The sequence below is a fragment of the Gorilla gorilla genome, chromosome 16 (genome assembly GCF_029281585.2).
Source record: "Gorilla gorilla gorilla isolate KB3781 chromosome 16, NHGRI_mGorGor1-v2.1_pri, whole genome shotgun sequence".
Taxonomy (NCBI): domain Eukaryota; kingdom Metazoa; phylum Chordata; class Mammalia; order Primates; family Hominidae; genus Gorilla; species Gorilla gorilla.
In genome coordinates this window covers 102,976,694-102,997,488 of record NC_073240.2, presented here as the reverse complement: position 1 = coordinate 102,997,488, position 20,795 = coordinate 102,976,694, and the positions used below count along the sequence as shown (strand labels likewise).

General features: G+C 43.4%; 1 protein-coding gene across 2 annotated transcripts in view; it reads left to right on the top strand.

Moving 5' to 3' along the window:
- The first annotated feature begins 2,869 nt into the window (after positions 1 to 2,869).
- TARS3 (threonyl-tRNA synthetase 3) overlaps positions 2,870 to 20,795 on the top strand; it is a 71,444-nt gene continuing 53,518 nt past the window's right edge. For both annotated transcript variants that reach the window (XR_004067380.3, XM_004056841.5), the window contains exons 1-6: positions 2,870 to 3,422; positions 4,357 to 4,428; positions 6,200 to 6,396; positions 12,265 to 12,388; positions 15,221 to 15,342; positions 18,312 to 18,429. Coding sequence is in view for 1 of the 2 variants with exons in the window: in XM_004056841.5 (XP_004056889.4) it covers positions 3,126 to 3,422; positions 4,357 to 4,428; positions 6,200 to 6,396; positions 12,265 to 12,388; positions 15,221 to 15,342; positions 18,312 to 18,429 (930 nt within the window). In the remaining variant the exon portion in view is untranslated. The remainder of the gene's footprint in view (positions 3,423 to 4,356; positions 4,429 to 6,199; positions 6,397 to 12,264; positions 12,389 to 15,220; positions 15,343 to 18,311; positions 18,430 to 20,795) is intronic.

Here is a 20,795-nt window from a genome sequence, read left to right as displayed (position 1 = left end):
ATTTGATGGTCCCTGATGAAGCACTCAGTCTCTACTATGGCCCAGTAGCAAACCAGAAGCTGCTTCTCAAAAGCAGAATAGTTAATCCCAACACTTTGGGAGGCAAAGGTGGGAAGATCACTTGAGGACAGGAGTTCAAGACCAGCCTGGGCAATGTAGCAAGACCCCATCACTACAAACATTTTTTTAATTAGCTGGGCATGGTGGTATGCACCTGTAGTCCCAGTTACTCAGGAGGCTGAGGTGGGAGGGTTGCTTGAGCCCAGCAGGTCGAGGTTGCAGTGAGCCAAGATCTTACCACTGCACTCTAGGTTGGGTAACTCTTATCTGCCACAGACATTTCAAGCACCATCAGATCTGTTGTTCATGTGGCCCACATAGAAAAGTAGCTTGCATAGCAGCATTACCTGTTTCAGAATCTTGTTAGGTTCTCAGTCTTACTTAACACTGGCAGTCTTGAGTTACATAGTAATTGGTTTAGAAAAATAATGTCCAAATGAGGTATATGTTGCCTCCAAAGAGGCATCTCTAAATGCTCTGAGCTACTTAATGCCTAGAAGTTTCACTGAGGTGACAGCCCTCTGAATTTTTACATTTGGGGATATATTTCCTTCTCTACGACCTCCACATGCCTTATCAAGGTAACTATAGTATTTGCTATTTCCTGCTCATCAGGGAAAATCAGCATGCTATCATCAATGATAGGACACCAGCATGATATCCTATGGAATACAGCAGCAATCAAAGTCCTTGTGGACTAGATTATCACATAAAACTAAAGAGTTTATATTGTCTTGAGGTGATACCCTGTGAAGGTGTATTGCCAGCCTTGTCAGCTGAAATAAAATGGTGCTCGATAGCCCTTAACTAATAGATATAAAGAAAGAAGTATTAGCCAGCTCAATAGGTGCATATCAGGTGCTAGGGGTTATGCTGGTTTACTCCAACAATGAAATCATATCTGGAAGAGCAGCTGCAACTGGAATCACCATCTAATTAAATTTATATTAATCTACTATAATTCTCTAACATCCATTTGTCTTCTACATAGGCTAAATGTAAATGGGATGGTAAGGTAAGGTAAATGGGGTGTGATGAGAATCTCCACCCCTGCATCTTTCAAGTTCTTGAGGGCAACAGTAATCTGTGCAATTCCTTCAGGAATGCAGTATTACTTTTGATTTATTATTTTTGTATGTTGATAAAGTTCTAGTGGTTTCTGCTTGGCCTTTCCTACCAGAATAATAGCCTTATGTCCGAGGGTCAGGGAAACACTGTAGGGATTCTGCCAGTTTGGAGTATATCTATTCAAACTCTGCATTCTGGAACTGACGAAATAACTACAATGTGAGTTTGGAAACCCAATGGGCTCACTGGGTATTGTGTGATCCTAGCTAAAACCTGGAAATAACCCAAATTTTCCATCAACAAATGAATAAACAAATTATGGTATATCCATACAATGGAATACTACTCAGAAAAAAAGAAATAACAATAGATACACACAAACATAGGTAAATATCAAAATTATTGTGCCGACTGAAAGTAGCTAAACAAAAGGAGGACATACAGTGTGGTTCCATGTGTAGAAAATCAAGAAAATGCAAACTAACCTATAGTGACAGGAAGCAGACTGGTGGTTGCCTAGGTATTGGGAATGGAGACCCAAGAGAGACAAATTCCAGAGGGTCCCGAGGAAATTCTGGGGTGGCTTAAGTGGGTCCATGACATTCAGTGATGTGTTGGTCATGACAGAATGGCAGAAGCAGAAACTCCATGGCAGTGGATGGAGAAATGATGAATAATGAGGAGTCAGTGGGTCCTATGTAACTGTATCCAGAGGCTTCCTGCGGAAGGACTAAAAAAGATAGTGATATTGGTTAGCAACATACTTCATGGAATCTCCTCCTGGGTGCTGTTTGGGATTCCACTTAGCTTAATCCAATGAGCTTGTCCCCCTCCGCTCCTTCTCCTGCACTGATTCTGCTCCTGGAGTGGAATTTACCTGCTTTTCCTCCTTGCTAACATCTCCCAACCTTTATTTTCCAGAGCAATTTCTCCCTTTCTCAAACCACACCAGTCCAAGCTAAGCTCTTCCACTTCAGGACTCTTAGGGCATTATTACCCGTATCACATTATATGACATGCTCAATTAAATTCTGCCAAAGTTGAAAAGTACTAGTGTTAAGTGTGTAGAAACTGGCATCAGACTATCTGAGTTTGATTCCCCCTTTGTCATGTAGTGGCTGTGTGACCTTAGTCAAGTAACACAGTCTCACTGTGCTTCAATTTCTCCAGCTATAAGCGGATATAACAGTATCTCCTGTTATGAAGATTAAAGGAGTTACTACTATTACAGAGTTTAGAACAGTGTTTGTCACATCCTAAGCCCTAAGAATAGTGATAAAAATCAATTTCTGTTCCTGCTCCAGGAAGTTTCACACTCATGGTTAAGAGGGATACAAAGATATATGTGGCATTTGCCCTAGACTCAAGGAGCCAGTAATTTCGTGCTGGTCGGATTTAGATTTCACAGCGATTTTCTATATGCCCTGGCCCAGAGGCCTCAGTACTTGGGCAACTTTGGCACGAAAGGCCAGAAAGTCCATTTATAGTGAATGGCCACTTTTTAGAACCTGTTTGCAAGGCAAAAGAATGGTGACTGCCAGAATTCAAGAGGAAGAAAGGGTGAGGCCTTTTTGGAGAACGCAGATGATGGCCTTTTTGCAAGGTTTTGGAAGATTTTCGTTTCAACGGACTAAAAACTACTGCCAAGAGCCTCTAGACAGGCCTCGAAAGGCAGGGGAGGCCCTTCAGACCCCATTTCCCCACTGCCCCTAACCCTAAGGTGGGCCTGGCCTCAGGCCCCGCCCCGCCCCGCCCCGCCCCGCCCCGCCCCGCCCCGCCCCTGCAGGGTATCTGGCCTAGGCCCCGCCCCTCCCCGCCCAGCGCCCCGTCCCTGCAACGTGTAGGCCTCGGCTCCAACGCGGCCCCATGGCTCCGTCCCCGCCCCATCGCCCCGCCCCTCCCGGGAGCCCTGTCTTCTGCCCTGCTCTGAGTGTCCGCGTCGCCCTCGCCGCAGTCGCGGGCAGCCCGCTCGGCGTCGGTGCCTGAGGGAGGCCGCGATGGCGGCCGAGGCCCTGGCGGCGGAGGCCGTGGCGTCGCGCCTGGAGCGGCAGGAGGAGGACATCCGCCGGCTGTGGTCGGAGGTCGAGCGCCTGAGGGACGAGCAGCTGAACGCGCCCTACAGCTGCCAGGCGGAGGGGCCGTGCCTCACGCGGGAGGTGGCGCAGCTCCGGGCCGAGAACTGCGACCTGCGCCACCGCCTGTGCAGCCTGCGGCTGTGCCTCGCCGAGGAGCGGAGCCGCCAGGCCACGCTGGAGAGCGCGGAGCTCGAGGCGGCGCAGGAGGCCGGCGCACAGGTAACCGGGCGGTGGGGACACTGGAGAGGACGCGGGCGGGGCGGGCCGAGACGGTGCGCACCGAAAGGTTTTCAACTGCGGGGGCAGGTGCGGGGGCGCCCCGGGGGAGTGCCCTCCCAGTGCCCTGCGGCTGGCCCGCCCTGCACTGCTCGGTGGTCCCGTGTGGCCTGGGGAGCCGCCGGATTTCCAGCAGTCGCCAGACTTAACCAAATGCTGTTGATGTCTCAATTCGTCCATTAAAGAGCCTGCCACGCATCTTTTTCAGTAGCAGAAATAGTGTTTTCATTTGTTTGAAAAAATGCTGGAGTGTTTAAAACTCATTATTCTTTCCTTGGTCAGAAAGACTAACAGCTGCGTATGTAAACTCTTTCATTCCCTCTGGTTCTTTTTTGTTGTTGTTGGGTTTTTTTGGGACGAGAAGTTTTAGCTTTTTGTGCTCTTGTTTTGGTGGTTTATCTTGAGAGGATAGCTGTATATTTAACATTTTTATTTAATACAGTATTTTATGATTTGTAGAAAGGATAAATTATCTTCTTTTAACATCATACTTTCTGAGTCCTGAAGCTTCTCAGGCTGAGATGTTCTGCAGTCCTTTAGGAAGGACAGCTGCGGTGAACTAGCAACATCTTCAGGAAATAGTGCATTTGATGTGGCGGGCAGCAACCACACATTTTCCAGCCACATTATTTGTTTAAAGTTCAGGACAAAAAGTTTTCAAGAGCACAATATATTAAATGTGCTTAGCAACAGTGTGACAGGAAGGACTGAACCCTGGAGAATGACTTGCCCACTGAGAGTTGTAGCTGGTGGTCAGGAGAGCCCAGCTATGAGCCTCTGAACACGGGGCACTTGCAGCCTGCTGGCATGACTCTCTTCTTAAAATGTGTTGCTTTTTCTTGCCATTGATGTGAGTCATTTATAATTTATCTTTCAGCCTCCTTCTAGTCAAAGCCAAGACAAGGACATGAAAAAGAAGAAAATGAAGGAAAGCGAGGCTGACAGCGAGGTAAGTTGTTGCTGTGGAAACAATATAAAATACTACCTGTAATTTTAAATATGTGTATATAGTTAGTTACCTAGGATTTCCAATAAAAATTACTGATTAAATTATTATTTGGGTCACATTAGTGTATTTAAAACTTTTCAAGCCTTAAATATGAGATGTCTTGAGAAATGAGCTGCCCATGTTTAATAAACACGTGTATTTAATCTATTTAAGTTGTGCTACTAGAGTACTAGAGTTGGGTTTTTTTTTTTGTTTTTTATTTTTTGTTTTTTGAAGGCAGAGGTTTGCTCTTGTTGCCCAGGCTAGAGTGCAATGGCATGATCTCGGTTACTGCAGCCTCCACCTCCCAGGTTCAAGCGATTCTTCTGCCTCAGCCTCCTGAGTAGCTGGGACTACAGGTGCATGCCACCAAGCCCAGCTAATTTTTTGTATTTTTTTTTTTTTTTTTTTTAGTAGAGATGGGGTTTCACCGTGTTAGCCAGGAGGATCTCGATCTCCTGACTTCATGATCCACCCACCTTGGCTTCCCAAAGTGCTGGGATTACAGGCGTGAGCCACCGCCCCCGGTCTTTTTTTTTTTTTTTTTTTTGTATTCAAGAAACTAGCTACTTTGCTTTTGTATATCAAGCATTAAAACAACCAGTAAGTATTTAGCATCAACATTTGGTAGGAGTGAGGGAGGAATACCTGGGCCCAAAGAAGTTAGTCTGGTTGAGGAATTCAGGCAGACTCAGGACAAACAACTAGAGAACAGAGTACGATGGTATACAAGTAAGTGCTGTAATGTGTGACTGTGTACACGTTCTGTAAACAGTAGAAAAGGGAGGTGTCATGGGGGCTGGGCGTGGGGCTGTCTCAAAGAAAAAAAAAAAAAAAGGGAGGTGCCAGCGGGTAAAATAGGTAGAGGAGGCAGGCTTTGAGGTGGACCTTTAGAGCTAAGGAGAAGTTAGATAGGCATAGAGGAGCCTTTTGGAGGTGGGAAGTACACATGCTCTTAGTCTTACAGTTGGGTTATGTCCCAATAAAACCAATGTGAGTTAAAAATGTATTTAATACACGTAAGCTAGTGATCATCGTAGCTTAGCCTAGCCTACATTAAAAGTGCTCAGAACACTTAGATTAGCTTACAGTTGGGCAAAATCCTCTAACATAAAGCCTATTTTATTATGAAGTGTTGAATATCTCATGTAATTTATTGAATACTGTACTGAGTGTAAAACACAATGGTTGTATGGATACTCAAAGTACAGTTTCTACTGAATGCATATGACTTTCGCATCATTAAAGTTGAAAAATTGTGGCTGGATACAGTGATTTATGCCTGTAATCCCAGCATTTTGGGAGGCCAAGGCAGGTAAATCATTTGAGGTCAGGAGTTCGAGACCAGCCTGGCCAACATGGCGAAACCCCATCTCTACTACAAATACAAAAATTAGTCTGGCAGGGTGGTGCGTGCCTATAATCCCAGCTACTCGGGTGGCTGAGGCAGGAAAATTGCTTGAACCTGGGAGACAGAGGCTGCAGTGAGCTGATTTCATGCCCCTGCACTCCAGCCTGGGTGACAAAGCGAGACTCCATCTCAAAACAACAGCAACAACAACAACAAACCAAAAAACAACAACAACAAAAAAATCATAATTCAAACCATGGTAAGTTTGGGACCATCTGTAGAACTGAGAAGGCAGTAAGGGGGTGAGCCTGATTCAGAGCTGAGCAGCTGGAAAACAGTAGGCTGTATATATTAATCTCATTATGTTCTAATAATTTCCAGGTGAAGCATCAACCAATTTTCATAAAAGAAAGATTGAAGCTTTTTGAAATACTGAAGAAAGACCATCAGCTCTTACTTGCCATTTATGGGAAGAAGGGGGATACAAGCAATATCATCACAGTAAGAGTGGCTGATGGGCAAACAGTGCAAGGGGAAGTCTGGAAAACAACGCCTTACCAAGTGGCTGCTGAAATTAGGTAAACCACAGTGTGGAAAAGATATTCAATCTTAAGTAATTATACTGAAGCCTGGTGAAAATGTTTTCTTAGGGACCGCTAATATATTACTCCATTCTCACGATACTAAAAGGACATATCCGAGACTGGGTTATTTATAAAGGAAGAAGATTTAATTGACTCACAGTTCCGCAGGGCTGGGGAGGCTTCAGGAAACTTACAATCGTGGCAGAAGGGGAAGCAAGCATGTCCTTCTTCACATGGCAGCAGCAAGGAGAAGTGCAGAGCAAAGTGGGGGGAAAACCCCTTATAAAACCATCAGATCTCATGAGAACGCACTCACTATCAAAGAACAGCATGGAGGTAACAGCCCCTGTGATTCAGTTACCTCCCACTGGGTCCCTTCCACAAAACGTGGGGATTATGGGAACTACAGTTCAAGATGAGGTTTGGATGGGCACACAGCCAAACCATATCAGCTAAATTTTTTTTTATTCAGTTGAATAAATTAAATGTATTTAATTTTTTTCCTCTGGCTTCTCCAAGGGCCATGTAAATAAGTAGTTGAATATCAGAACACAATCATTTCCTGTTCTAATAAAAATATATAGGAGAGAAAAAAATCTGTAATTCTTGATAGGCCATTTTACACTGACTTTATTCGTCAATCAAGTAATTTCCATGAGTTTTTACAGGTCTTTTAATTATAGATTGAAGATATATGTTTTAGAGCTATTATCAGTCTTGGAATAGTGCTTTGACTTTTCTAGAAATTAGATACATTAGTGAACTTATATTGTTTTGACTCATGTTAATTCTTAGCATTAAATACAATTGTATAGAAGCTATTGTATAAATACAATTATATAGCTTCTATACAATTGTATTAATGCCATGTAAATAAATGTTTATCATTTAAAAAGCAAACTGTTTCAACAACTGAAATTCTCAGATTTTCTTTGAAAACTATGGCTAAGATTGTATTTCTGATTCATCCTATTATATTGTTAAATGCTCTCCCAGCCTGTTTTCATGTTTTCCAGGAGGAATGATGTGCTAGGAGAAAACAGGTTTTGAGGCAAGAATAAGTTTGTTTTCTCATGGAGAGTCAGGTTGCATGTTAAATGTGTTGGGTCAGTATTTCTCAAAGTGTAGTCCCCAGACCAGCAGCATGGGCATCACCTGGAAACTTGTTAGAAAAGCAAATTTGGGGATCCCACCTCAAACCCCCTGAATTGATCAGCCATCAGTGTTTTTATGAGCTCTCCAGGGGCTTCTAATGCAAGCTAACCATCTAGAAGTGACCAGTCCAGCCTAGTGGACATCTCTGGTCCACGCAGTTATTTATGGACCCAGCTTCCTCCCATCTTGTTGATCTGCTGTCTCCTAGGTAGGGTTTCTTTGTGTCTAGCGGTGGAAGCTGGGTCGTTGCATGGGCCTGCCTGCAGTCAGGAGGAAGAGAAGCTGCAGAGCAATGATGCCTTGAGGCCAAGACACCATAGTGGCTGGCTTCAGTTTCCACTTACATCCTCTTAGCTCACATTTAGTCACATGGCTATGCCTAGCTGTAAGAGAGAATTGGAATATAGCTCCCTTGGCCGCCCAGCCACATGTCCAGCTAAAGCATTCATACCATGGAAGAGAGGAATGGTTTATGGAACAACAGAGAGTCTGCCACAGTCTGCCCCTCTGACATCCAGATATCTGTGGGTACTCTTCTTTCAACATTGACACACTCACTCCCCAAGTGAGACAACTCTTATGTTCCATAGCTCAAAGCCTGGGATTTCTGAGTGATGTACAGAACACCCCCCATCAGGCTGACCACTTGTATTCTAGCAACAAATAAACTGATAGACAAGTCTGCTCACACCACACGTGCATACAGTACCCAGAAGACAATCACAAAGTGTGTGCTTGGAAAAAAGAAGGAGGAGAAATATAGCAGGGAGTGGTATAGAGAAGTCATCAGATTCTGCTTGAAGCCACCTTGAGGCCCCACAGCCTGGCAGCAGTTAGTGCTTGTGTCAGCCCACCTGTTCATCCTTTGTTCTCTGGAAGCAGCTGTCTTATCCCATGATCCTCCATGGGCCCTGATTTTGCACTTTGGGAAGTTCGGAGTTGTCCATTACCCTCACTTGTCACATCTGAAGTGCACGAGTTTGTCCTCTTAGGATCTGTGCAGTTTCCACAGCTCAGTTCTGTGGTGCACACTTGGGGCCTGAGGGTTCCCTTAAGGATCACATAGTCACAGATATTTGTAAGCTGAGCTTATGATTTGTTTGGCAATACAATTACCATGATCAGTTAGCCATAGTAGGCTCTGGTCTATTTGCAGCTAATCCGTTCCACATGAAAGTAATCTCACTTAAAGAATCTTCTAGATAGAGACTTCTCACCCTGTTGTTTCATGGCTTTTTTATTTGGCTCACTCCTGTCTCCTTGTTTAATGGACTGAGATCATATGAAGCAGAGGCTTGTGGGAGGGAGGCACTCTTGCTCTCTAATCCTTGCAGTTCCACTGGCCTCTATTGTCTGGATTTATGTGTGGCCTTTGAGAAGGGCTATCAATGCCTGTCCCTCCTGCGGTTTGGGAAAGAAGATTGTCTTTCCCATCTTGCATAGCTCTACGTTTCTGAACTTTTAGTCAGTTGAATTACAGGACACGGGCAGAGGGAGCCTCCCTATCCCTTCCACCTCTGCTGGCAAACTAGATTGTTTTCATCTGAGATAACTCATTCTTGTAGCTTCTTGCTGAAAGCAACAAGAGTTACCCAGGGTATACCAACACTGTCCCCCCACCTCCACCCCGCCCCTTTTCTCGATCTTGGCTCACCACAACCTCCGCCCTCCGGTTTCAAGCGATTCTCCTGCCTCAGCCTCCCGAGTAGTTGAGATTACAGGCATGCGCCACCACACCCAGCTAATTTTGTATTTTTAGTAGAGATGGGGTTTCTCCATGTTAATCAGGCTGGTCTCGAACTTCCAACCTCAGGTGGTCTGCCCACATCAGCCTCCCAAAATGTTGGGATTACAGATGTAAGACACCACGCCCAGCCCTACTTTCCCGTTTTATACCTGCTTTCTTGTGTGCTACAAGCACTGTGACACATGGTTTGCCTGCAAGTTTTATCAGATATTTTGATATACTATCACAAAGGTTATTGGCTCTCCATATGTTAGAATCTGTTTCCTTATTACTCACTGCCAGTCTGCTAAGCCAGTGCCACTTGTTTTGGATTTTTACTTCCAGGTCCTTATTTCTGTATTACTTAAGATATATACTAAGCTGCTACAACAAAGACATCACAAAAACCTCAAGTCGCTTGAATATGGTCAAAGTCTGTTTTTCATATAGCAGTCTAGACATGGGTGGCCAGGTTGACTGGGTGACATGTCTCCATACGGTCTTTTGGGGACCCAGATTTCTCCCATCTTGTTGCTGATCTGTCTAGTACAATGTTGCCGTTGTCTACATGGTCCAGAAAGAATAGCACATGGGTTCCCATCTACAGAAGGTGGAGAGAGGATGGAGAAGTGCCCTCCACTGTTTTAATGATGAGACACAGAAGTGTTACACATGACTTCTCCTTCTATCCATTGGCTCCAAACCTGGCCGCATGGCCACATGTAGCTGCAAGGAAGGCTGGAAAACTCTTTCTGTAGAAGAAGGGCAGAATCGGTTTGCGAAACACTAGCTGTCTATGACAGCCAGTAAAAATGAAAAGAAAGTTCTACTTGATTAGTAACATCTAACATTTATTAAGTTCTTGTTATCATATGTACACATTATGTAATCCTGAGTATAGATGAATGAGGAAGGTCCTATAATCCCTATTTTGTAGATAAGAAAACTGAGGCCTAAAGAAGCTGAGTAAATTGTCCAATATTTAAACTCAGGTTGGCCTCTTACCTGTGTGCTCCTAACCTCAATGCAGTACTGCTGCTCAAGTTAATCACAGAAATGTAAATTAAAAGATTACATTGTAGGCTGGGCACGGTGGCTCACATCTGTAATCCCAGCACTTTGGGAGGTGAAGGTGGGCAGATCACTTGGGGTCAGGAGTTTGAGACCAGCCTGGCCAACAGGGTGAAACCCTGTCTCTACTACAAATACAAAAAGTAGCCGGACATGGTGGCATGTGCCTGTAATCCCAGCTACTTGGGAGGTTGAGTCAGGAAAATCACTTGAACCCGGAAGTTAGAGGTTGCAGTGAGCCGACATTGCACCTTTGCACTCCAGCCTGGGTGACAGAGTAAGACCCTGTCTCAAAAAAAAAAAAAAAAAAAAAAAAAATGACATTGTAGAGTTGATACAATTTAATAGTACCTAACATTGTGAGAACTCAGAGACAAGATACTCTTGTAACTCTGCTAGTAGGAAAATTTTGCAATATATTCCGACAGAAATCACTGAAAATGCATTTCCCTTGACCTAGCAGTTTTACTTCCAGAATTTTTCCTGAGAAAATAATTGAGTAAGGTATATGTTCAAGAATGTTCATTGCAGCATTGTTTTTCATTGCTACTCGTCCCCCAAAGTACCCATAAAAAATAATTAAAATGCCTAGCAAATATTGGTTCCTCTGTGACTATTAAATATCACGTTTTGGAAATCTGTCTCCTGTTAGGGAAAATGCTGTGATTTATTGTGAAGTTTAAGAAGTAGGTTATAAAATCACATAATTAGATACTATTAAATATTTTTTGTTCCTATATATTAAATAATATGGAAAGATATAAACAAAACATCAATGGTAATTTCTTGGTGGTAGAATTATAGGTGATTTTGTGTGTGTGTTTCTGTGCTTTCCAGGTTTCCTTTCTTAACTTGTAATTTTGTCAACAATTTTCAAACAATAAATGTTATTTAAAAGATACCCAAAAAAACAGAAAGAAAGAGATCAACACCTCACTAGAAGACCATCCTGGCCAATATGGTGAAACCCCATCTCTACTAAAAATACAAAAGTTAGCTGAGCGTGGTGGCGTGTGCTTGTAGTCCCAGCTACTCGGGAAGCCGAGGCAGGAGAATCGCTTGAACCCAGAAGGCAGGGGTTGCAGTGAGCCAAGATTGCACCACTGCACTCCAGCCTGGCAACAAAGTGAGACTGTCTCAAAAAAAAAAAAAAAGAAAATAGGCAAAGGAAGCGGATAGTTCATAAAAGTAAAAATAGCTTGTAAGCATGAACCAAAACTAAGAACTAAATCAAAACAACAATTTTCAATGTCACATTGATAAAGATTTTAAAAATCGGGGTACGTGGAAGTGATGCGTTCAATTGACATCAGAAATCTGTCAACGGTACATCCCCTTTGATCTAGTAATTCCAATTCTGTGGATGTATTCCCAGAAAACAGTCACAGAAGTCACAAGATGCCTGTGTACAGATGTCTGTGTGATATACTCTATGAGAGCAAGACTTAGGCGACCTCAGTGTGCAGCAGTGGAGGCTTCATTAATAAATACAATACTTCCAGACTGCTTTGGAAGGCAATCTGAGGCATGACAGAAAATGCAAGCTATACAATTATGTCGGCAGCTGCTTTTAAAGACAGCACATATGTGTGCATGGGGTGGATGGAGGTAGAAAAACCACTGGATAGAAATGTACCAAAATGTTATAAGTAGTGATTTATGATATTTATGTGTGATTTTTATTTTATCCTGTGGGCTTTCTCAGTTTTCCAAGTTTTTTTTAAACAGTGAATGTATATTACTTTTCTACATAAAATAAATATTGCAAAACAAGAAATATCTGTCCTATTAGTTTACGTTTGTACTTTTTATACACTTCAAAAAAAAAAACCCTAGAAATTCTTTTAATCTTTTGAGGAATCATTGTAACAATGATAAAGTTAACTCCCAAGTGGCTTTTGTTTTCTTAGTCAGGAACTGGCTGAAAGCACAGTAATAGCCAAAGTCAATGGTGAACTATGGGACCTGGACCGCCCATTGGAAGGGGACTCTTCTCTAGAGCTGCTTACATTTGATAATGAGGAAGCTCAAGCTGTGAGTATTTAAAAACCAGACAGCCAAACTTTGGGTAGTTATGTTGTAAACTACATTATATAAGAGGCCACATATTGAAGTCACGAATGTTGAGTTTTTTGGGGGTTTCTGAGATTTAAAATTTGATTATTGATGTTTAATATTTGTGGCATGAATGTATACAAATACATGTCAGTTTTTAAAGTAGCCCATATTTATAATTTCTTTTTTTTTTTTGAGATGGAGTCTTACTCTGTCACCCAGACTGGAGTGCAGTGGCGCAATCACGGCTCACTGCAGCCTCAGCCTCCCCTGGCTCAGGTGATCCTCCCACCTCAGCCTCCCAGCTACCTGGGACTACAGGTGCACACCACCACACTCAGCTAATTTTTCATATTTTTTGTAGAGACAGGGTTTTGCTATGTTGCCCAGGCTGTTCTCAAACTCCTGGGCTCGAGCAGTATGCCTCCCTCAGCCTCGCATAGTGCTAGGATTACAGGTGTGAGCCACTGTGCCCAGCCTTATCATTTCTTACAATAATCATTTCCTTAAGTTAGAATGCTTTGGTTATTAAATCAACGTGTGTTTGAAATGAATTGTTAATAGGCCATTAAAAATGGGTCTACTTTATAATTTAATATGTATAGGAGAATTGGAAGAAATTACAAGACTCAGATATCCTTTAAATACTTAATATAATTTTCTATAAAATAAATACCACATTTTTCACATATGCATGTGATATATGATTTCTGATATACGTTGTCGCCTGAACGTTGCAGTCGCCCTTCAAGCTGTCCATTATCTTCATGAAACCTAAGTTATGATTAGCTTAGGTTACAATAATTGCAAGGCTTATGCTAAATTTCTTTAAACTATAAGAACCATATTATAATTTCTGTTTAAAATATGCAAAGTATAACCATTAAATATGTAAACAGTACACTATTAATAAAACCATATTTAAAAGTGATTTTCAGAAAGTTCAGTACTGTAGACTGAATTCACAACTCTCCAGCCATAGCTAGCCATGCCTCAGTTTTTATGCACTACTGTCTATGTAATATCTGCATGTAGATCTTGTACAAGAATCTTCAGTACATTCACCATGAAATTTTCGATTTTAACCCCAAAACTTATTTCTTCCTGTTTGCCTGAGTTAGTGCATTACTCCACCACATACCCAATAGCTCATTCCAGAACCTTGGAGGTTTTGTGTGATTCCTCCCTGTCCCTCAACTCCATCTCCAGTGAGGGGTAAGCCCAGTAGATTTTACTTCCTAAAATATCTAGAATCTGTCCACTTCTCTCCCTCTCCATTGCCACTGCCTGAGAATCCGCACTCACCTTGTTATAGAACCACCCAAGAAACTGCCTACTTGCTGTTTTGTCCCCTGAAATTCATTCCCATCGAGCTATCAAATGAGGTGTGTAAATGTAAATTTAATCATTTTGCTTAAAACCCTTTAATGCATCCCATTGCATTTGGAGTAAAATGCAAGCTCCTCCCCAAGGCCTGCATGGTCTCTGGCCCTTCCTTACCTCTCTAACCTTTCACAAGCTATGCTTTGTCACATCCCCTACGTGTTAGTCACACAGGCCTTCCCGAGTCCCCATGAATGCAGGACACTCACCGTTTTTCTGTATTACAGAGCCCTGTTCATCTCCTTTTAAACACCCTTCTCATCTTAGAATTATGCATGTCCAGGTTTGTGTATTGCCTGTGTCTTCGCCAATAGACTGTACCTGTGTGGGGGCTGTGACTATGTCTGTTTCTTTCACTATTGTATACCCAGCACAGTGTTTGGCTCAACAAATATGTAGGTGTGGACAGTGCACCACATGGGAGATTTGGGCTGATGCTAGCAGTCAGCCTGCCATCCTAGCAGCATCCAAAGGAGCAGTGCTGTGCCCTAAGGACTGACCCTCTGGGTCTGTCTGCAAATCATATCCCAGCCTATTGCTGTGGGCTGGGATTGCACATAGTGCTCCATCATCTGACTCCTGCCCTGATTCATTTTATCAAACAGCTTTTTAATTGTAACTTGCTTTCTATTTAATAAAAAGAAAGAAAGTGCTGAAAGATGAGTTGATTATCTTACTCCTTTGGTACCTATATTTATTTGGTGACTTTGGTTAATTTCAGTTTATCCATAAACTAAAATGAATTCCTTGGGAACTCAAAACAGTATCAACTTTTTGAACTTGGAGGACTGACAACCGGGCTCTGGACTGTGGCTAATGAGCCCATATATACACTTCTCAGGGGTCCCAGGCAGCCAGCAGACGTTCCCTGGCAACACTTTTTTCTTCCTGAGACATCTTTCGAACTTCCACAGTCACATGCTATTCAACACACGAAGACTGCTCTGGAGATGCAGGATCTCGTTAACTCTAGTGGTGTCAGGAACACTGCAGTGCTCTGTGTCCAGCTCAGAGGGGGTGCCCCTGGAGAAAAAGAAGACAGCTAGCATCTGGCACTCCTCGGCCTTCCTCCTACTCTGGGCTTCAATCAGGTTTGCACACAGCTGCTCTGCTGGCTGTTCTGAGAGGTGTTCATCCCTCGTGGCTGACATGCACGGAGGAAATGGGGTTGTGGCCGAGCTCTAGCTGCCACTCAGCAGAGCAGCTTCACACTGGCACTGAGCAAGTGGCTCTGGTGGAATGTCAGGGAGGGCTCAGAAAGCATTCTCTTCTAAGTGGGCATTGAAGATTTTCCTTTCAAGTTGATGTTGCTGCCCTCGGTCTTGCCATGTATCTCCTTAAAATTTTCTACTGGTTTACATCATTTTACTACTAATTTTCCATGATATACTTTTGGTAGCTAATGGCCTCTTTGTCCATGCCATGCAGGTGTACTGGCACTCCAGTGCTCACATTCTTGGGGAGGCCATGGAGCTTTACTATGGAGGCCACCTGTGCTACGGTCCGCCCATTGAAAATGGATTTTATTATGACATGTTCATTGAAGACAGGTAACACACTGAATACTGGCTTGTGAATGCATGTGTTTCAATTGTATTGTTTTGTAATGGTTACATACTAGCCTAGTAACTATATACTGTTGGCCCTTACATAATGTGGGGTTAGGGGCACCGACGCCCATGCAGTTGAAAATCCGAGTTCAACTTGTGATTCCTGCTAAACTTAACTAATAGCCTGTTGTTAGCTAGACGCCTTAATGAAAACATAAACAGTTGAGTACCACATAGTTTGTATCTTATGTGTATCATATACTGTATTCTTGAAATAAGCTAGAGAAAAGAGATGTTAAGGAAATCATAAGGAAGAGAAAATGTATTTACCATTCATTTAGTGGAAGTGGATCATTATAAAGCTCTTCATCTTCACGTTGAGTAGGCTGATGGGGAAGTGGAAGGGTTGGTCTTGCTGTCTCCGGGTGGCAGAGGCAGAAGAAAATCCACATATCGGTGGACCCATGCAGTTCTAACCTTTGTTGTTCAAGGGTCAACTGTATTGCATAAGATGATTATAGATTGGTTGACCAATTTTGAAAATTATTTTTAGTTTAGAAATGGTCTAAGGCATTTAACTAAAAATTATTTTTAGTCAAATCTAGTTTAGATTCAAGAGATACTTCTAAGATTGTTTTCTTTTTTGTCCCCAGAAGAATATGATATGCTATTTATCTAGTCTTGGACTTGCTAGAGCATGGTATTAATTAAGACCAGAATTGAAAGCTTAATTCCTAGAGAGAGGCTACTTTAATTCACTCCGTGATAATCAAGGACCTCATTAACCTCAGCCAAACATCTCACATAGTTGAGTGCCGGACAGGGATGTGTCACAGATGCTTCACATTCCATAGGCCTATGCTTGAATCGTTAGCAAACAGCCAGCCCCGTCCACCTCCTGCCCTGAATTCCTCATAGCTCCTAGGGTACCTCCAGCTGCCACAACCAAAACCTCTGATCCTTCTACTTCCTCCCTCCTCTTCACCACCACGCCACCATCCAGTTGTTTAGTCCAGTTGTGCCAATTTTATCTCCTAAATAGTTCTCCCACCCCCCTCTCCTTCTCTTGTTTCTGCCTTAAGTTAGCCCCATGGCATCTCTGGCCTGGATGACTATGGTGCATTTTGTCTTTACCTTCTCCTGCATGCTGCTTAATGACCTCCCCAACCAAGCACCCAACGCTGTGTAGCTACTACTTACACACTTGTCCAGGCTGAACCACTATTACTCACAAGCATGAAACTGTGTTTACCTACAACAATTCTGATCTCAAAGGTGTGGGTTTTTTCCCAAATCAATGGCCAGCGCTCCAACTCTCTGGACACCAATGAGGTGTCTAATGATTGAACTCAATTCTGACGCTATCTACCCTGAGTTAATGCAGATTCCCCAGGTCAAGGGCTCAGTCCCACAAGACTGGCCCCAATTCAGATGCCAGCTGGAAGTCTGGGCCTTCCATACTTTTGACCTACAGGCTACAAATTGGGAGTTCCCATGACCCCATCGTTGGGTTCAATAATTTGCTAGACTGGCTCACAGAACTCAAGAAGGCACTTTACTTACCTTACCAGTGTATTATAATGGATGTTACAAAGGATAGAGATGAACAGCCTGATGAAAGATGCTTATGGTGAGGTATGTGGGAGGTACCACAGAGATGCTATGTGTCTCTGGGCGCCATGCCCCGAGCACCTGGATGTGTTCAACAACCTGGAAGCTCTGTGAATCTTGTTGTTTAGGGATTTTAATGGAGGTTTCATTATAGAGGCACAATTGATTAAATCATTGACCGTTGGTGATAACCCAATCTCTAGCCCCTCTCCTTTCCCCTAAGGAGGCAGGTGGGGGTGCTGAAAGTCCCAACCCTTTAATCATGCCTTGGTCTTTGTGGTGACCAGTTCCTGCTCTGAAGCTACCTAGGGGACCTAGCCACCAGTCGTCTCATCAGCACACAAAAGACACTCGTATCACTCCAGAGATTTCGGGATTTTAAAAACCCTGTGCCAGAAATCTGGATGAAGACCAAATATGTGTTTCTTACTGTATCACAGTATCACATCCCGTTCATCTCTTGTTAACACGGCTCCAGTATTCGTTCAACAAGATGTTTTTGCTGCCTGCTGTGTGCTCTGTGCTGGGTGCTGGTGATTCAGCAGTGAAGGAACCAGTCTGTCCTCATGCAGCTAACAGTGTTTGGGGGAAGACAGCAAATGCACAAGCAGCCATCTGCTGCCTGGTGGTGATGACTATAGGAACATCAGCCAGGTGTGGGAGGTGTGTGCCATGACAGGCAGGTGGGCAGGAAGGAGCAGGTGGCATTGAAGCAGACTGGAGTGGAGGGAGGGAGCAAGCCCTGAGGATGGGGATACTTATGACATCTGCAGGGAGAAGGTTCCAGGCCTCTGTGGGACTGTCCTGGTGTGGGGATATGTGTGGCTTGTTTGAGGAGTGGCAAGGAAGCTAGTGTGGCAGGAGGGAGTGAGCACTGACCAGGGGGTGACTGAAAGGAAGTTAGTCCATGCATAGCGGAGGCTGAGTGCTGCTGGGAGCACCGGGACTCTGCAGTCCATACAGATCTCTCCCAGCCTTAGTTCCATAGCCAGTGAGGGCAGGGACGTGATGAGCACTGCATCTGGCTCTTGAGCAAAACTAAAGCATGTGAAGGGTAAGGAAGACCACAAAAAAGAACAGGCCTCAGAGGAGCTCACAGTCCACCTGGGTGTCTCCTAGCAGGGCTTCCTTCTCCCCTTGCAGCAGAGGAGAAATGAGGCAGGTCTTGGCACCTGTTGATGCCCAGTCTCCCTCACTGAGACACAAGAGTAGTGACTGTATGAACGTTTGACTTTCTGAAGTCCTGGAACAATAAGACAGCAGATTCAAATTTATGGCCGCTGAGGCTCCAGGACAAAGGAAAGAGGGAATGCATAATGTCCGGAAGATGGATGTCGGTTCTCTGCTCTTCTTTTTAGAGCAGTGTCCAGCACAGAATTGTCAGCCCTGGAGAATATATGTAAAGCCATCATAAAAGAAAAGCAACCTTTTGAAAGACTAGAAGTCAGCAAGGAAATCCTCCTGGAAATGTTTAAGGTAACTTGGGGAAACTCCTAAACCTCTTACTAGGAATATTAAAAATCAATGTAGACTAGCTTCCCCACCTTCCCCCAAATAATTACCTGTTGCTCACCAAATTGTTCCAATCCTGTTAAGCTACTGTGAGGTTGTTACCAGTTACTTGCTGTGACATTTCCCTCCCCATCTATTTCCTGAACATTTGAGGGGAGACATAGGTAGGTAAAGGGCCAGGTGAATAATTTTCACATGTGTGTTTATAAATCTGATTAATTCTGAGTATTGTGAATATCTGTCCCCTAAATTCAACAATATTTATAATCCCATATAAAATGTTGCCTTTTTCTCTTTTCTGTGGGAGTTTTCTGTTAACTTTTGTTTCAGATTTTAACCTAGAGTAACCTGTGTAAAACAGTAACTTTCTCTTTATATTTTTTTGACCAACGTACTTAAATATATTCCTGATTTTATGTTTTAAAACATACATATTGGAGAAAACATACATTTTGTTTTTTATTTTTTGGGTTTTTTTTTTTGTTTTTTTTTTTTTTTTGAGACAGAGTCTCTCTTTGCCTCCCAGGCTAGAGTGCAGTGGCACTATCTTGGCTCACTACTATCTTGGCTCACTGCAACCTCCGCCTCCTGGATTCAAGCAATTCTCCTGTCTCAGTCCCTCGGCTGGGACTACAGGCATGTGCCACCATGCCTGGCTAATTTTTCTATCCTTTTAGTAGAGACAAAGTTTTGCCATGTTGGCCAGGCTGGTCTTGAATTCCTGACCTCAAGTGATCTACCCCCTCAGCCTCCTAAAGTGCTGAGATTACAGGCGTCAGCCACCACGCCCAACCAAAAACATGTATTTTGAAAACACAGTATTATTAGTTTTGTGGGCTTGAATAAAAAAATAGAGTTGGTTTTGGTAAAAAGTTGCAGTATTCTTTTTTGTGCAGTAAAATATATAACATATAAAATTTACCATTTAATCCTAAGTGTACAGTTCTGTGGTATTAAGTACATTGACAATGTTGTCAAACCATCACCAATCTCCAAAGCTTTTTATCTTGCCAGTCAGAAACTCTATACCCATTAAACATTAGCTCCCCATTCCCGCCCTGCCCCCAGCCCCTGGCCACCACCATTCTACTCTGCGTCTCTGAATTTGGCTCCTCCAGGCACTTCATATCAGTGGAATCATGACAATATTTATCCTTTTGTGACTGGCTTGTTTCACTCAGCAAAAAGTCCTCAAGATTCATCCATATTTTAATGTGCGTCAGAATGTCCTTCCTTTATAAGGTTGGATAATATTCCGTTGTACGGATAGACCACATTTTGTTGATCCGTTCATCCACCTGTGGACACTTGGGTTGCTTCTACCTTTTGCCTTCTATTGTGAACAGCGCTGCTGTGAACATGGGTGTGTAAAGCTCTGTGTGAGTCTCCGCTTTACTTCTATTGTGAACAGCGCTGCTGTGAACATGGGTGTGTAGAGCTCTGTGTGAGTCTCCGCTTTACTTCTATTGTGAACGGCGCTGCTATGAACATGGGTGTGTAAAGCTCTGTGTGAGTCTCCGCTTTACTTCTATTGTGAACAGCGCTGCTGTGAACATGGGTGTGTAAAGCTCTGTGTGAGTCTCCGCTTCTATTGTGAAGAACGCTGCTGTGAACATGGGTGTGTAAAGCTCTGTGTGAGTCTCCGCTTTACTTCTATTGTGAACAGCGCTGCTGTGAACATGGGTGTGTAAAGCTCTGTGTGAGTCTCCGCTTTACTTCTATTGTGAACGGCGCTGCTGTGAACATGGGTGTGTAAAGCTCTGTGTGAGTCTCCGCTTTACTTCTATTGTGAAGAACGCTGCTGTGAACATGGGTGTGTAAAGCTCTGTGTGAGTCTCTGCTTTACTTCTATTGTGAACAGCACTGCTGTGAACATGGGTGTGTAAAGCTCTGTGTGAGTCTCCGCTTTATTTCTATTGTGAACAGCGCTGCTGTGAACATGGGTGTGTAAGGCTCTGTTTGAGTCTCCGCTTTACTTCTATTGTGAACAGCGCTGCTGTGAACATGGGTGTGTAAAGCTCTGTGTGAGTCTCTGCTTTACTTCTATTGTGAACGGCGCTGCTGTGAACATGGGTGTGTAAAGCTCTGTGTGAGTCTCTGCTTTACTTCTTTTGGGAATATACTTAGAAGGGGAATTTCTGGATCCTATGGCAATTCTGTTTTTAAGTTTTCGAGAACTCGCCATACCGTTTGGTGCAGTGGCTACACCATTTTACAGTCCCATCAGTGATGCACAGGGGGTTCAGTTTTTCCACATCCTTGCCAACACTTGTTTTGTTTTTTTTTAATCATAGACATCCTAATGGTTGTGAAGTGGTATCTCATTGGGG